Genomic DNA, 12662 nt, shown 5'->3' with positions numbered 1-12662 from the left:
CTTGCCGACCTTACATCCCTGTCAGCCTTGCCAAGAATCATGCACCCCACTGCCCGTGCAACGTCAGGCAGGCACGACCAGCCCGAGTGAAGCTGCATTGGCGTCTACTACTTGTGATCCGCTACAAGAATATCGCCGCCCTCTCACCACCGCCAATATGTCGATCACCGGCGCTCGCAGCAACATCGAGATCAACTGGCGCACAATCGACATTGACGCCCTCGATCCTGAGTCCTCCTCCAACTTCGATCTCACTACTCTCACACCGGCAGTCGCCCCCGTATCGACAGCAGATGTACAGACACTTGCGGGGCAAATAAAGCAGCTGCTCAGAGGCGGAGACTCAGAAGGGGCGCTCCGAGGAGCATTGGAAAATGTACCATATGGAGCAGAAGAGGGTGGAAAGGTAGGCCGAGCGGAGGGTCTAGGCAGCACCGGACAAGAGCGATGATACTGACGGGACAAAGGCGATTCACCTGGCGACCGTAACAGAGATCCTTCAATCGATCCGACAAGCAGAAATTACGCCAATCTGCCAAAGAATTTCGCAATCAGAGGGCGGTTCGGAAATGCTAGACACACTCATGAAGTACTTGTACAAGGGCATGGCAAAGGACGCCCCCAGTGGAGGCCGAGGGACGCCACAAAACGTGACTCCGCAGCCAACAGGGTTTAGCCAGATTGGTGGGAGGAGTTTTGGACAAGCGCAGGAAGGTGGTGGCCAGGCGATGAGTGTTCTCCTGAGCTGGCATGAAAAGGTTGGTGGAAGTGAATAAGGGTAGAAGGTTTTTGCTGACTGACACTGAACAGCTCATTGAATTGGTCGGTCCTGGAAGTATCGTTCGCGTCATGTCGGACCGTAGGACCGTGTGAAGCTGCAGTAGCCTCGCTACAAAACCATGAGCGTATGACGACTACATATAGAGCGAGACTTTCGCATGGGAAGCGACCTGCTGCGAAAATTTGCAGCCGCAATGCATCCATTAGCACTGTGTGGTCACATCTACGCCGCTTCAGCCATTAGCCGAGTGTCTAATCCAACACGATCCGTTCAATTCTGGGTACCCTCCGAGTCGAAGTTCTGATTATCGATCGCTTCGATCTCAGAACGGCCACTTCATGCGCCGCACTGCGCAGCATTCTCCTTGAATGGCTTGACTGCTTCTCGTTCCTGCTCACTCGGTATCGTGACTCCAAATAGCCCAATTAGCGGAGGATCCATGCTGAGACCAGTGCAACCCTCATTCAAAAGTTCGTCTATGAGCTTGCTGAGACTTGAAGTCCGTTTCATGACGGTCGATGGGCTGCTATAAGACCCTTCCTTTACCTCAAAGTCTCCGGAGTCCTCGAGAAACCCTCGGATGAGATCCTTGGTTGTGAGACCGACGGCTTTTTCGACTATGCTAAGATCTTTCTCGATGTACCAAGCTACACCTTTTGGCCCAATAGCTTCAAGTTGAGTGTGGTAGAATGCAGCCGTTGCTGGGGGGTCGCACAGGTAGCTTGACAACGGGAGGTCCTCACTCGTTGCGGCTTCGCGCAGCAACCGAAGTGTTTCGCCAAACTCTCTGGTAACGGAGGAGAAGAGACGAAGCTTGACCAATTCCGCAATGCCGTTGTGGCGGCACTCGTCTATCACTTGCTTCTCAATGTCCTTCTTCGAAAGAAAATGGTTGAGCCGAGCGGGTCGAACTGTTATGGTCTCATCGTGGTTTATCACATATTGTGGGTATGTGAAGTTCCTCAGCTCTTCTCGGGGTAGTGGCGAAGAGATGGGGGTATTTGGCGACACAGCCTGGTATCCACGAAGTTCTGGTGGCGGCAGTCTGATATGCGCGGGCCTGCAGTAGTTGATGCGCCAGACCTCTTTCGCAGCTTTGGAGTTACACAGAAAGAGTCTCTCCTTGATACTAGGCGAGTTTGTTACGACGTCCTTCCAGTACTTGCTGACCAGACGTGACTTGTAAATTTCCTCATATGGTAGGTGCACAAGGATGTTTTCGAGTAACTCCACCGTGTCGAGAACGGCCTTGCGCTTTGCCTCGAGTCGCATGCGAGCAACACCTCGAGTAATACGAGCTGTTAGAATTGGTTGACTTCGCTGAACAAGTCAGTACTCGAAACTAGAGACTGACTGCATTGTGGCTTACCCGAACCGCTCTCAGAGTAACAACTGCGTCCAATTCATCGTCGCTTCCCCTCTTACGCTTGCATGATGTTCGCGCCATTGCCCGAAGCTCTGGAGTCAACCTCGCGAAGACGTGGCGAGAACAGGAAGAAGTCGAAACAAGTTGATCTTATGACGAAAGCTGGACTCCAGCCCGCACAAGTGAACCGGTTCGGGCCTTCACATGAAATCCTCGAGTCACATTTCCCATTCCGGTGAGTATTTAGCATCACATTTGAGACCCTGTGGAAAGGTACCAGAGACGAATACAAGTTGCTGACCGGCGAAGTGTACTTACACTACATGGCAAGCACGATTCTGACACCTATTGAGTCCAACCCGAAACAAGTGCTGGACGAAGGCGCAAGAAACAGTCTCTGGGCAATCAGTTTCGCAGACGAAATCCAGAATCTCACGTCGTAGCCATGGAATTCTCTCCGATCAATCAGATCAGGTAACGCCAAACCCTCGTTTCTGATTCGAAGGCTACACAGAACCATGGACGTCTGCGAAGGCCAACTTGATTCCATCCATATGCGATATGTCTATGGAGCTATTGAGGACTGGCCGCAATTATACGAGCGCGCAATGCAACAGAGCATTGTAGATTTCTCCTTCAGGATCCGCGCAAAGCCTTTGGTTTCCAGTCCGGTCGCTGTCAGTGATCACCGAATACAGCATGTCGTGATCGCGTGCAATTGAGATCATCTTGCTCCGCACGACGAATCGCAGCTCTACTCCAGTGGGATCCTTGCTCGTAGACCTGCCATTTATCATGAGGAAACGCTGTGCGCAAACAGGCTCACACTCTCGGCGCGTCATCGGGAGTTTTCCAGTGGCGCCAGACTGTACTCAACACGGGCAGTGCTCGTCCAGTAGGCCAGAGCTAGGAGAGTGTTAATACCGACGGCTTGATAGTCCGTATTCTGAACGCACAAGAGCGCGAGAGCAGCCACTGACCGAGCCTCTGTCGGCACAACAGGGGCTCGCATCTGCTGCCGCTTCACGACAGCGTGCTGCACAGTTGTGATTGCGTACTTCGGAATCACTTTGACCTGTCGCTTTCCAACATGGCCTCCAGCTCTTCGTGAGTGAGGGCGACGAGATGGCCACAGCAAGAGGGAGTCGCCCATGCCAAGTCGTCCGTTCCGCATGTGAGACCCCTGTGCTCACGACCCGCGCAGATAGGCGCCATGTTGCACGGTGGACAGCCAGGCGACTGACTCATGTGGTCCTCAACCTCGCTCCGCAGCATCTCTCTATGACAATTGAGTCACCTCGGTGACCTCACCACATTGTGCGGACTGTCAATCGCGCCTCCTGCGAAAACACAGTGTAGCGGAAGCTTGTACGGAAAGGTGGTGTCGGTAACGACTCTCGTGGCCGGTCGCCGATGCGAGAGTGTTCTCGGACTTGCTCGTATGGGGAGCACAAGAACGCCGGCGTCCGTGACGACGTGAGAAAGTGGCGTGTTAGCCTCACTATGCATCTCACCTTCTTCGTGCCATTCCGTCATGTGCGCCCTTCGCTGCAGCGCGCAAGTGAGCTTGTTGGGGTGCTGGAAGGCGTATGAACAGCCGATCACTTCGCACCGCTGAGCAAGGCGGACATTCTGTGTGTCCAGGCACGGCTGGCATGCTGCTGGTTTGGATAGCATGCTCTCCAAGACAGCATTTTTCAGAGCCTTGGCGAGGTTTTCCACCTCTGAAAGCAGCACTGTTCCACTGTGCAGGTGTGGGTGTTGCACGCGGTGCAGCTTGGTCTTTCTGTAAATTGCACGGATTGCCTCCGTCAGCTTGTCTGGGAGGTGGATGCAGAGCAGAGTGCTGAGCAGCCCTTGACGAACGTAGACTACTGTGATGCCGGAGTTGCGCCAAAGCTGCATTGCGAAGCCTGCAAACGGGGTTTCCCAGGCGATGGGGTCGTCTGTACCGAATTCTTCCAACTCTGTGCTGTACTCGTACAGCTCGGCGACCATTCTTGGGAATTCGCTGTCGGCGGCAGTCTCAACAAGGTCAGAGTAGTCGTCTTTTAGCATATCTTCGAGGGCTCGCTCTGTGCCAAAGTCGGCAGCGCTCAGCATCACGCTGGAATTTTTGGACGATGGCGGGCTATTATTTGAAAATTCTTCTATCGCCGTGCGAGCGCCCTGGCGGAATTGCTGCAATTCGGCTGACGAAATACCCATGTCGGCAATCTCTGCGATGTACACTTCCAGGAGCTTTTCCGCGGGTTGGACGTTGTTCGCGACGGACATGATGTGCTGAGAGAGGGGTGGAGCACTGGGAAGGGCAGCTTTCACAGCAAGGTGACGGTGCCGCTGGGTGTGGATATGTGGGCGTATCAAACGACCGAGATGTGATACCTGGGGACTGAGGTTTTGCAGGCGACCCGAAGAGCTCTCCAGCAGCGGCGGAATGGTCTGATTTCGCAGTGGGGGTGATCTGATCGAGCTCAACTTCTGCTATGATTTGTGCGTCGCCTTCGTCATCATCCTAATCACCATCGATTTCAATGGGAGCCGCGGCCGTACCTACGCTGGTGTATGTTGCGGCTGCAATGGCTGGCCACGGTGGAGTATACCATACATCTGGCCTCCGATCATCATCCTGAAGTCGGATGACTGCACACTGGCAAGTGTCCCAGGTTGCAAATAGGGATATGTCGTATTTAGGGCGCTGGGTTGGGCTGCAGGCGCCGGCGTGGTGCGCACCTTCCGTGCAGCAGCAGCGCCGGATCCCTCTTGATCGTCCCTGTTCCTCGATCGCTTCGCCATTATAAATAATTGAGATTGATATGAGCACCAGAGTGGGCCACAGCAGCAATCGGTCGTCGATGGCTGCTGACAGGATGTGTTCTTGTAGGCGGCGGTGGTGGTCTTCAGAAAGCCGTAGTCTTGAGGAAGCCGCGGTTCTGAGGAAGCGGTGGTCTTGAAGAAGCGGATTGTCTTCAGGAGTAGGCAGTCTTCAGGAAGAGGCGGTCTTCAGGAATACGCAGTCTTCAGGAATAGGCAGTCTCCAGGAAGAGGTGATCTTCGAGAATTGGTGCCGAAGCAGGAAATGCAGTCGCAGAAGTGGCAAGGCAAGAGCGCCCCGGCCTCTGTGCCAGATCACACTGCACCTCCTTCCATGTCTGCGCTGAAACTCCCATGCGCTCTCCACAGACGCTTGCATCATGCAGTCTGATCGCAACGCGAAAGATCGTGCAGTGAGACGAGTGCAGTGACGAGGACTGATTGTTGAAACAACATGAAGTACCTCTCGAAGCTGTTGCTGCTACCCTCGACATTCAACCGCGCCACGCTTATTATTCCCCGGTAATGGAATCCGTACGTGCCAAACGCAATCCGTCTCAGCTCATGCCATCCCTCTCGCCCCATTCCCATACCTCTCCTTAGGCTTGTCAGTTGTCAACACTCCAATTACATTGCAGTCGTGGCGGCGGCGGCGGCGGCTGCAGTCGCCGCCTGTCCCATAGGCGTGTCCTGGATCCTGTCCCAGCACTCCCGCACTTGTCTATGATCCCTATCCTTGATGTGGATGTCCTTGCTGGCAATGCCCTTTGCTTTCGCATCGCATAGAAGCTGCTTCTCTTCGTCGGTCCAACGGCGGTGGGCGCGTCTCTGCTGCTCAGGCTGACCGGCCGCGGCCCTTGCTGCCTTCACCATAGGTCTGTCCTTGATTTTGTCCCAGCAGTTCCGCACTGAAGCAGTATCCCTACCCTTGATGTGGATGTCCTTGCTGGCGATGCCCTTTGCTTTCGCATCGCATAGAAGCTGCTTCTCTTCATCGGTCCACACCTTTGCTGGTGGTGGAGGGGGCTCCAGAGTCTTACCGGCGGCGAGGAATGCTGCCTTCGCCATGATCGTGTGCCTCAGCTCGTTCCAATGTCTCTTCACCATTGGCACGGACCTATTCGTGAGATGTTGGACGATGGCGGGGGTTGTCAGACCTTGTGCCTTTCGATCGCATAAGATCTGGTCTTCCTCCTCGGTCCAGATCTCTGGGCCTGCCTTTGCATTCGCTCCGGCTTGTGCTATGGCTGCTACTGCCATCGGAGAGTCTTTGATCTTGCGCCATTGCGCATCGACGTTTCTAGTGTTTTTCCGCTCGTCAGTGAAGAGTCGAGCAAGAGCGCCACCCCTCATGCCATGAGCTTTGGCGTTGCATAGAGTCTTGATCTCTTCATCTGTACAATGGATGACACGCCCATGCTTCGGCTTCTCTGTCAGAGCTTCGTCACTTCCCCGGAGATGAAGTGCGTTCTCGACATGGTCATCCTCTCTCTTGATCGGCACCAGAGGAATGGCACCAAGTGCGTTCTCGACATGGTCATCCTCTCTCTTGATCGGCACCAGAGGAATGGCACCTTCTGGAAGATCGCCAGTGTGCTGTATCAATAGTGGAGGTCCTTGTTCTTGAGGAAGAAAGGCATAAAGGGGACGTGGATCTGTTGTGGTGGAGACTGGCGCAAGGGGAATTGCACCTTCTGGGAGAACGCCTGTGTGCTGTACTAAGAGTGCAGATCCTTTCTCCTGAGGGATCAAAGCATAAAGAGGCTGCGGATCTGTTGTGGTAGCTACTGCGTCGAGCACTCGTGTCATGTCAGTATTTCGTGGTCCGGCACCGTCAAGTCCCTCTTACCTTGAGCATTCAGCGCCTGCAGGTCAACAGGAGCAGCGGCTGCAGCCCGATTGTCTCCAGTTGCGTTGTTCACCGGGTTGAGTTTCTGGCGCTTGCCGTCCTGAGCGGAGGTGGAGATGACGGTAGAGGCTCGCTTTGCCATTGTGAAGAAAGAACAGCTGGGCGAACTGGAAGTGGCATGCAGATCGAAAGCGAAGTGAAGCAGCACCGGGACTGGAGCAGAGTGAGGTGTAGCGGAGAGGACGGAGGCTGGGCCAGGTGCGATGGTAGTGGTGGTAGTGGTCGAGGTGTTGGTGTTGGTGACAATGCGTGGAAAGGCAGCGGAGTTGCCGATCAGCGCGTTCTTGCCAGCCAGCTCCTTCTGCTTCGCGAACACAAGCTGTGACTGCCTGACTTGCCTGCCGCCTGCATCAGATTCCGTCGCGTCTCGTCCCACTGTCTGGCTTCATTTCGTCTCGACTCACTTCACACCCAATCGCAATTTCGACGCAATACAAGACTGATGGCATACATCAGCTGCAACGCCGTGACCGGTGCCACGGACGACGAAGCCGTACCGCTCAAGTCCATCAACGCTTCCCTGTCATCGCAGCACCTGCTATCATGCGATCCGAAGGGTGCCCTGCAGCACACCCAGACCCGGAGCGCCGCGACTTCGATCAATGATTTGCCCGCCGAGATGCGGAACCAAATCTACGAGAATGTCGCGATGGTGATTCGCGAAGACACCACCGACTGGATCCTGTGCTTGCTGAGCGCCAAACGCCAGACGCATCGCGAGGCCGGTCTTATCATCTTAAGGTCCAAAGCTTTCAGCTTCGCCATCACTACCTCGCTTTCCATTACAGAAGGGGGCTCTTGTGACGGCCTGAGACACCGTCTTGCCAGTATCCCAAACGTTGTTGCAAACAGCGCGTGCCGCATTGCGACTTATCTGGAAGATTTGACGGACATCAGCATCCTCTCTCTGGCTCTGGTTATCTTGACTGTTGTGCGATCAGAACGCACTATTGATGTCGGGCGTATCCGCTTGACAATGAAGGAGGCTGCCATGGGCAAGCATGGGTGTGTTATGAGTGAGGACGACCGCAAGGTTGCTGGGGAGATTTTCCACCAGATGCTTCAGTTGTGCTTGGAGGAAGCGGATGCTTTGGCCGCCAACGGATTGCCTTTAACGATCAAGCGGGCTTCAGAATCATCTCATGCTTGAGCGATGTAAAGTCTTGCTATCCGCTTGAGATGCATGTCGTCCAGTACAAGCACCGGTGGATCGTCATCAATGAGTCTAGCGTTCCACCCAGTGCTTCAAAATCGCCACTGGCGATGATATCGGACGCTGGGGTCCTGGAATGTATGCAGCACCAACACCGACGCCCCGTCGACACGAGGAACAAGGATGTACACCACACAAGGCGAGGAATATTGCCCACGCCATCCCTCCTGAACAACTTTTTTATCGCCCAGCAGGATGTTTTGTTTAACATCAACTGTCCACGGCGGTGGTCCGCTTTAGATTAATGAACGATTGCCCGGAGCCCAACGGCGCCGCGTCATGGCTGAGGATTGAAAAAGTCACGCTCTACGGCGATGTCCTCTTGAGTCGTCTTGTAAAGCTCGAAATCGAATCTGCTGAAGATCGTCGCAAGCGTGAGGTAAATCTCAGCAGCCGCCAGATGCTGGCCGAGACAGCCTCGTGTACCTTTACTGAAGTTGACCAGATAGGTTGATAACTTTTCTCTGCCACTTGGTTCGATCCAACGTTCTGGCTTGAAAGATCTTGGATCTGGAAACAGCTCTTCGTTTTCATGAATGAGAATTGATGTCATGCTCATTGGCGTGCCAGCTGGAAGCACATACGATTTGTACACCAGCGCTTCATCTGGCGCGGTTCGTTGCAAGCGATGCGTTGGTCCATAGGATATGCGGTAGCCCTCGAGCACGATGGCAGAAAGGAATGGCAGCTGTTCTAGTTTTTGTAGACTCGGCAGACTACCGTCTCGCATGACTGATTTGAGCTCAGCTTTGAGTTGTGCCAGAATCTCCGGTCGGGCCATGATATGATACGCTGTCGTGTTGAGATAATGGGTGGTAGTCACTTGTCCAGCAGCGACCACAGCTTGAGCTTCACCAACCAAGTGCTCGATTGTTCGTTCCTCTGCCGGAAGGGAGCCCGGTTTGAGAAGCTCGTGAAAGATCGTAGGATGGTCAGAGACTTTGTTGTCGTTCGCCTGCCCGTTCATGTGCTTTGACACCTGGGTTGCAAGATCTATCTGTAGCTTTATCAGTCGCATAACATGCGGATTCATTCCCTCCACGAGCCATATTGGAGTTAGTCGCATGAGTGGCAGTAGCCAGGGAAATTGCTTGTTCATGTGCTGCCCACTAATTAGTCCTGCACCAAACGTATCATTCTTATCACTCACACTCTGCTCAGACACCGAATCGACTGCCTCTGGCCACATTGGAGCAAAGTCTGGATCATCGAGGCATTTATAGCTTGTGCCGAAAGCATAGTCCGTCACAACGTCCATGGTAACCGCTGCAAAGGCATGGCGTAGGTTTACTGGCTGCTTTGTCTGTCGAAATCCTTCAAGTCGAGCACACAGATGTTGAACGACCTCTCACAGCATTGGCTCAAGTCTGAGGACGGAAGCCTTGGAAAAGAATGGATTCAGAGGTGCTCGTCTTCTTTGGTGCAGCTCATGCTGAAGCGTGCTGAAGTGAGATGTTGACGTTCCGAACATTGCTGCAGACCATGCCCATTTCTCTCATCGCTTTGAGGGTCCCGTATATATCTCATTGTAATAATCTGGATCGTTGATATGTACTTCGTAAGGGTTGATGCGTACAATCGGACCTACAACTGCTGAATAAAAATCGGGCGAAGTAGTGTCTATAAGAACTTACCATACTGCTCATGAAGCTCTCTAATCTTCCAGGTATATCTGCCTTGCTTAACCACATCGTAGTAGAACTCATACCAGAACGTTGCGGCAGCTAGCTTCGGTCCAGAATATTCGCGGTCGGACTCAAGTAAATTCGATGAATCACCAAGCTTATGCTGTACAATATCAACACCGCGATCGTGACGATGACCGCGTGCTCCCAGCCCATCTTGCAGATGTCCACGAGTTCACTTTCCTGAGCTGTAGGCTCGAGTAAAGGTAAAGCTGAGGATATGCTCTGTGATTTGATAGCCTATGTAACAGCGGTAGATGTGTTGTCCAGAGCTCAAGGCGCGCCGTCTCGCCTCATCAAGTAGTGCGGCCCGCTTATGTGCCGCCCGGTCGCGTACAGTATGCATGATTAGCTCAAAAAGAGTAAATCCAGGATGCGGCACAGGCGTAAGTGCCGACACAGTCCGATCGGCCGCGGCAAAATAATGGAGTCAAGCTGCTCGACTGAATTCATCGGAACCCACATGCTGGGCATTATTGAAGGAAGTGAGTCGCAGCAAGATGCTGTTATTTCGTTTCGAGGCCGATGCTGACTTGGCCTTCCACAAGCAAGATCGGGCGAGCTGAGCGGCCCAGAAAGAGCACCTTGTGATGCTAGCTCTGAGTGCGATAGATGGATACCTTATCGCGGAGTTGGAGAGGGTTGCAGAGTCAAGTCGCGCTCTGTTGAGCCCGAAAGGAGGAAGAAAGAGCAAGCTGTTTCGCGGAACAAGGTGGCGTGGAACAAGCTTTGGAAGTTTTGATGAGTCAACCATCAATTGTTCACTGTGATCGACGCGAAGGCTTGAAATGCAGCGCAAAACAGCCTCAACTCCGTCGACCTTTCCTTGCACCTGACATGAATGTTCAGGTCGTAATCATAGGGAGTGTAAGAGTGTCGAATTTTGCTGACTGACCCATTAGTCCAAAGTTACGTGGCCGGTTGGGTCATTCAACCCGGTTATGACAGTCCGATGAATGGTGATTGAGAACCGCTCCTCGTTTGTCTTTCGGCTGCAGTGATGAAACCGTTAATGCCTTGAAGCATTCGTTTCGGTCTTGCTGTACATGTCGTTGTGACTGCCGTGGACCGCGATTGAACTGTCCAGACAGTGGTGGTACTCAAGAATGGATTGCGCAGATTGCACTTCAGTGTGATGTGTTTAGGCGACGCAGTGGAGGAGAGAGTAAGTTTTATATCCCGTTGGGTTCTACACTTCTACTGCGTCCCCAATTCGCGGGCTTCCTCTTGACGAAGGCACCGACAGCGCCAAGATATCCTTCGTGTCTGAGAAAATATGCCTGTTTCGTGCCTTTACTCCAGAAATTAATGGCAAAGGACAACGTGTGGATGGTTTGCTGATGTCCTCTGATGAAAGAGCCGCCAAAGTATATTCGCTTCAAGTCGTGTCGTTCTGATTGCAGAAAGGCGATCTGGCCGATGTTGTTACTGTTGAACGTTAGCTTAGAACAGTCCAAGTGAACCCTGAGATGGATCTTACCTAATGGCGTATAGCAGACTCCTCGAGATGTCTTCGGGCTTGAACATCCTACCATCACCAACCAGGCCACTCCCAACATTGTCATCCGACACACCATTCGCTGTCTTTGAACGCTTCGGTCTAGTGAGCTTCTCATTGCTGCATCCGTTCCCGTCCTCTGCTAGCCTTTCTGCTTCTCGTTTCCTCTTCAGAACTTTGCCGAAACTGCTGGCAATCGTCTTTTCGCTCAGCCCGATCTTCTCGTACCCCATCCCTTCACCATATATATCACCAACAAGCAGATCCACAGCTCCATTGTCACCCTTGTCTGCCATGTCCAGCATGTCGTCAAAGTTCCTCGCGCCTGTCAGAAGGGACAAAAGACCCCACAAAGTACCGCCACCCAGCGATGTGCCGCCGATACGCTGATATTCTGATGGGCCAGAGACCTTGATCATGCTCACTCCACTCCCAATATTCACGAGCAGATAAGGGTACACGTCTTCTTTGGGGTCCTGAAACTGCATAGGTCCATCCTCGTCGCTGTCATCAAATGTGAAGACCTCGTTTGGTATTTGCGTGATGAAGAAATCCAGTCCTTTGATCAGGCATTCCATCTCATCTTCCCGCTCGACTTCCACGCCTAGCGTTGATCGAATCTTGTCATAGAATTTGAACGCTCCACCACCTGTGGCCATGACGCTCAACTTCGTTGACTGATCCAGTCCGTTGGCTCGCTGATGCTTCACTTGTAGAGTGCGTAGATAATCGATACAGTCGTCGATCTTCTCCGTCTCGAAAGAAAGGAAAGATAAGCGGCCACCAGAAGTGGACTCGTGCTCATTCTCGCGCGTGAAGTAGACAACTTTGGCCAAACTACCACCAATGTCTGCTGCCACGTGTGAAACAACTGCTGTGTGGTTCGGAAGCCGTATGTCACGCTTGTGATGCTGATAAGAATGCTCGCCGTCAATCTCGGAGTGGTCTGCCTGGCTGCTTGTGGGAGACCTTTCGGGTGAAGAGTCCTCTTCTTCGTGATCTATGATCGATGCTCCAGTCACGTTGATCTTGATACTGCCCGGCTGAGCAATGGCTTGTTGCATATCAGCAGAGCTTGACAAACGGCGGCGCTTGGACAGCGCGGGTCTCGCGATTTCGGCCGCCATCTTGACAGCTTGCTACTGCCTTGTGAAAATGAGCAGTCTCTTTAGGGCAGTTCGTGTATAGCCAAGACAAGTGGCCCAGGATTTCCAGAATCGGCAAAACAGCTGAGTCGCGTGGGTTCCACGAGTTTCCGCTGGACCATCTGCATGCAAGAACAATGCTAAGCACAGATTCAAAGGGTGGTACTAGAAGTCTTCGAAACTGCGCAAGGAACGACGCGTATATGCAAGCAACTCACACACATGTTGTCATATGTCTTTGCTTTATGGGA

General features: G+C 53.0%; 8 protein-coding genes across 10 annotated transcripts; 2 read left to right on the top strand and 6 right to left on the bottom strand.

Annotated features, from left to right (window-relative positions):
- Positions 1–157: 157 nt before the first annotated feature.
- Positions 158–873, top strand: CKM354_000123100 (uncharacterized protein; the record flags this gene model as incomplete). The annotated part of the gene is made up of 3 exons (XM_044796349.1): positions 158–406; positions 468–758; positions 811–873. The coding sequence occupies 3 exons, from the start codon at positions 158–160 to the stop codon at positions 871–873; spliced, it is 603 nt and encodes a 200-aa protein (XP_044652284.1).
- Positions 874–1117: 244 nt separating this feature from the next.
- On the bottom strand, positions 1118–2053 carry CKM354_000123000 (uncharacterized protein; the record flags this gene model as incomplete). Its single annotated transcript, XM_044796348.1, has 1 exon — positions 1118–2053. The coding sequence occupies one exon, from the start codon at positions 2051–2053 to the stop codon at positions 1118–1120; it is 936 nt and encodes a 311-aa protein (XP_044652283.1).
- A 1387-nt stretch (positions 2054–3440) lies between these two features.
- On the bottom strand, positions 3441–4943 carry CKM354_000122900 (uncharacterized protein; the record flags this gene model as incomplete). 2 transcript variants are annotated; one of them, XM_044796346.1, is made up of 2 exons in its annotated part: positions 3441–4449; positions 4705–4943. In XM_044796346.1, 2 exons carry the CDS (start codon positions 4941–4943, stop codon positions 3441–3443), a joined length of 1248 nt encoding a protein of 415 aa, XP_044652281.1. The 2 variants fall into 2 exon arrangements, with proteins under 2 accessions (XP_044652281.1, XP_044652282.1); XM_044796347.1 differs by lacking the exon at positions 4705–4943 and having other exon boundaries at positions 3441–4424.
- Positions 4944–5588: 645 nt separating this feature from the next.
- On the bottom strand, positions 5589–6952 carry CKM354_000122800 (uncharacterized protein; the record flags this gene model as incomplete). Its single annotated transcript, XM_044796345.1, has 2 exons — positions 5589–6760; positions 6811–6952. The coding sequence occupies 2 exons, from the start codon at positions 6950–6952 to the stop codon at positions 5589–5591; spliced, it is 1314 nt and encodes a 437-aa protein (XP_044652280.1).
- Positions 6953–7312: 360 nt separating this feature from the next.
- On the top strand, positions 7313–8020 carry CKM354_000122700 (uncharacterized protein; the record flags this gene model as incomplete). Its single annotated transcript, XM_044796344.1, has 1 exon — positions 7313–8020. The coding sequence occupies one exon, from the start codon at positions 7313–7315 to the stop codon at positions 8018–8020; it is 708 nt and encodes a 235-aa protein (XP_044652279.1).
- Positions 8021–8360: 340 nt separating this feature from the next.
- Positions 8361–9341, bottom strand: CKM354_000122600 (uncharacterized protein; the record flags this gene model as incomplete). The annotated part of the gene is made up of 2 exons (XM_044796343.1): positions 8361–9185; positions 9234–9341. The coding sequence occupies 2 exons, from the start codon at positions 9339–9341 to the stop codon at positions 8361–8363; spliced, it is 933 nt and encodes a 310-aa protein (XP_044652278.1).
- A 237-nt stretch (positions 9342–9578) lies between these two features.
- Positions 9579–9924, bottom strand: CKM354_000122500 (uncharacterized protein; the record flags this gene model as incomplete). Of its 2 annotated transcripts, none has more annotated exons than XM_044796341.1 (3): positions 9579–9673; positions 9718–9811; positions 9862–9924. In XM_044796341.1, the coding sequence occupies 3 exons, from the start codon at positions 9922–9924 to the stop codon at positions 9579–9581; spliced, it is 252 nt and encodes an 83-aa protein (XP_044652276.1). The 2 variants fall into 2 exon arrangements, with proteins under 2 accessions (XP_044652276.1, XP_044652277.1); XM_044796342.1 differs by having other exon boundaries at positions 9579–9667.
- Positions 9925–10940: 1016 nt separating this feature from the next.
- Positions 10941–12393, bottom strand: CKM354_000122400 (pantothenate kinase; the record flags this gene model as incomplete). The annotated part of the gene is made up of 2 exons (XM_044796340.1): positions 10941–11196; positions 11249–12393. The coding sequence occupies 2 exons, from the start codon at positions 12391–12393 to the stop codon at positions 10941–10943; spliced, it is 1401 nt and encodes a 466-aa protein (XP_044652275.1).
- Positions 12394–12662: the final 269 nt, after the last annotated feature.

Source organism: Cercospora kikuchii (assembly GCF_019650295.1).
Source record: "Cercospora kikuchii DNA, contig_00001, whole genome shotgun sequence".
Lineage (NCBI taxonomy): Eukaryota > Fungi > Ascomycota > Dothideomycetes > Mycosphaerellales > Mycosphaerellaceae > Cercospora > Cercospora kikuchii.
The sequence above is the reverse complement of the archived record's forward strand: the minus strand, read 5'-3'. Positions and strand labels throughout refer to the sequence as shown.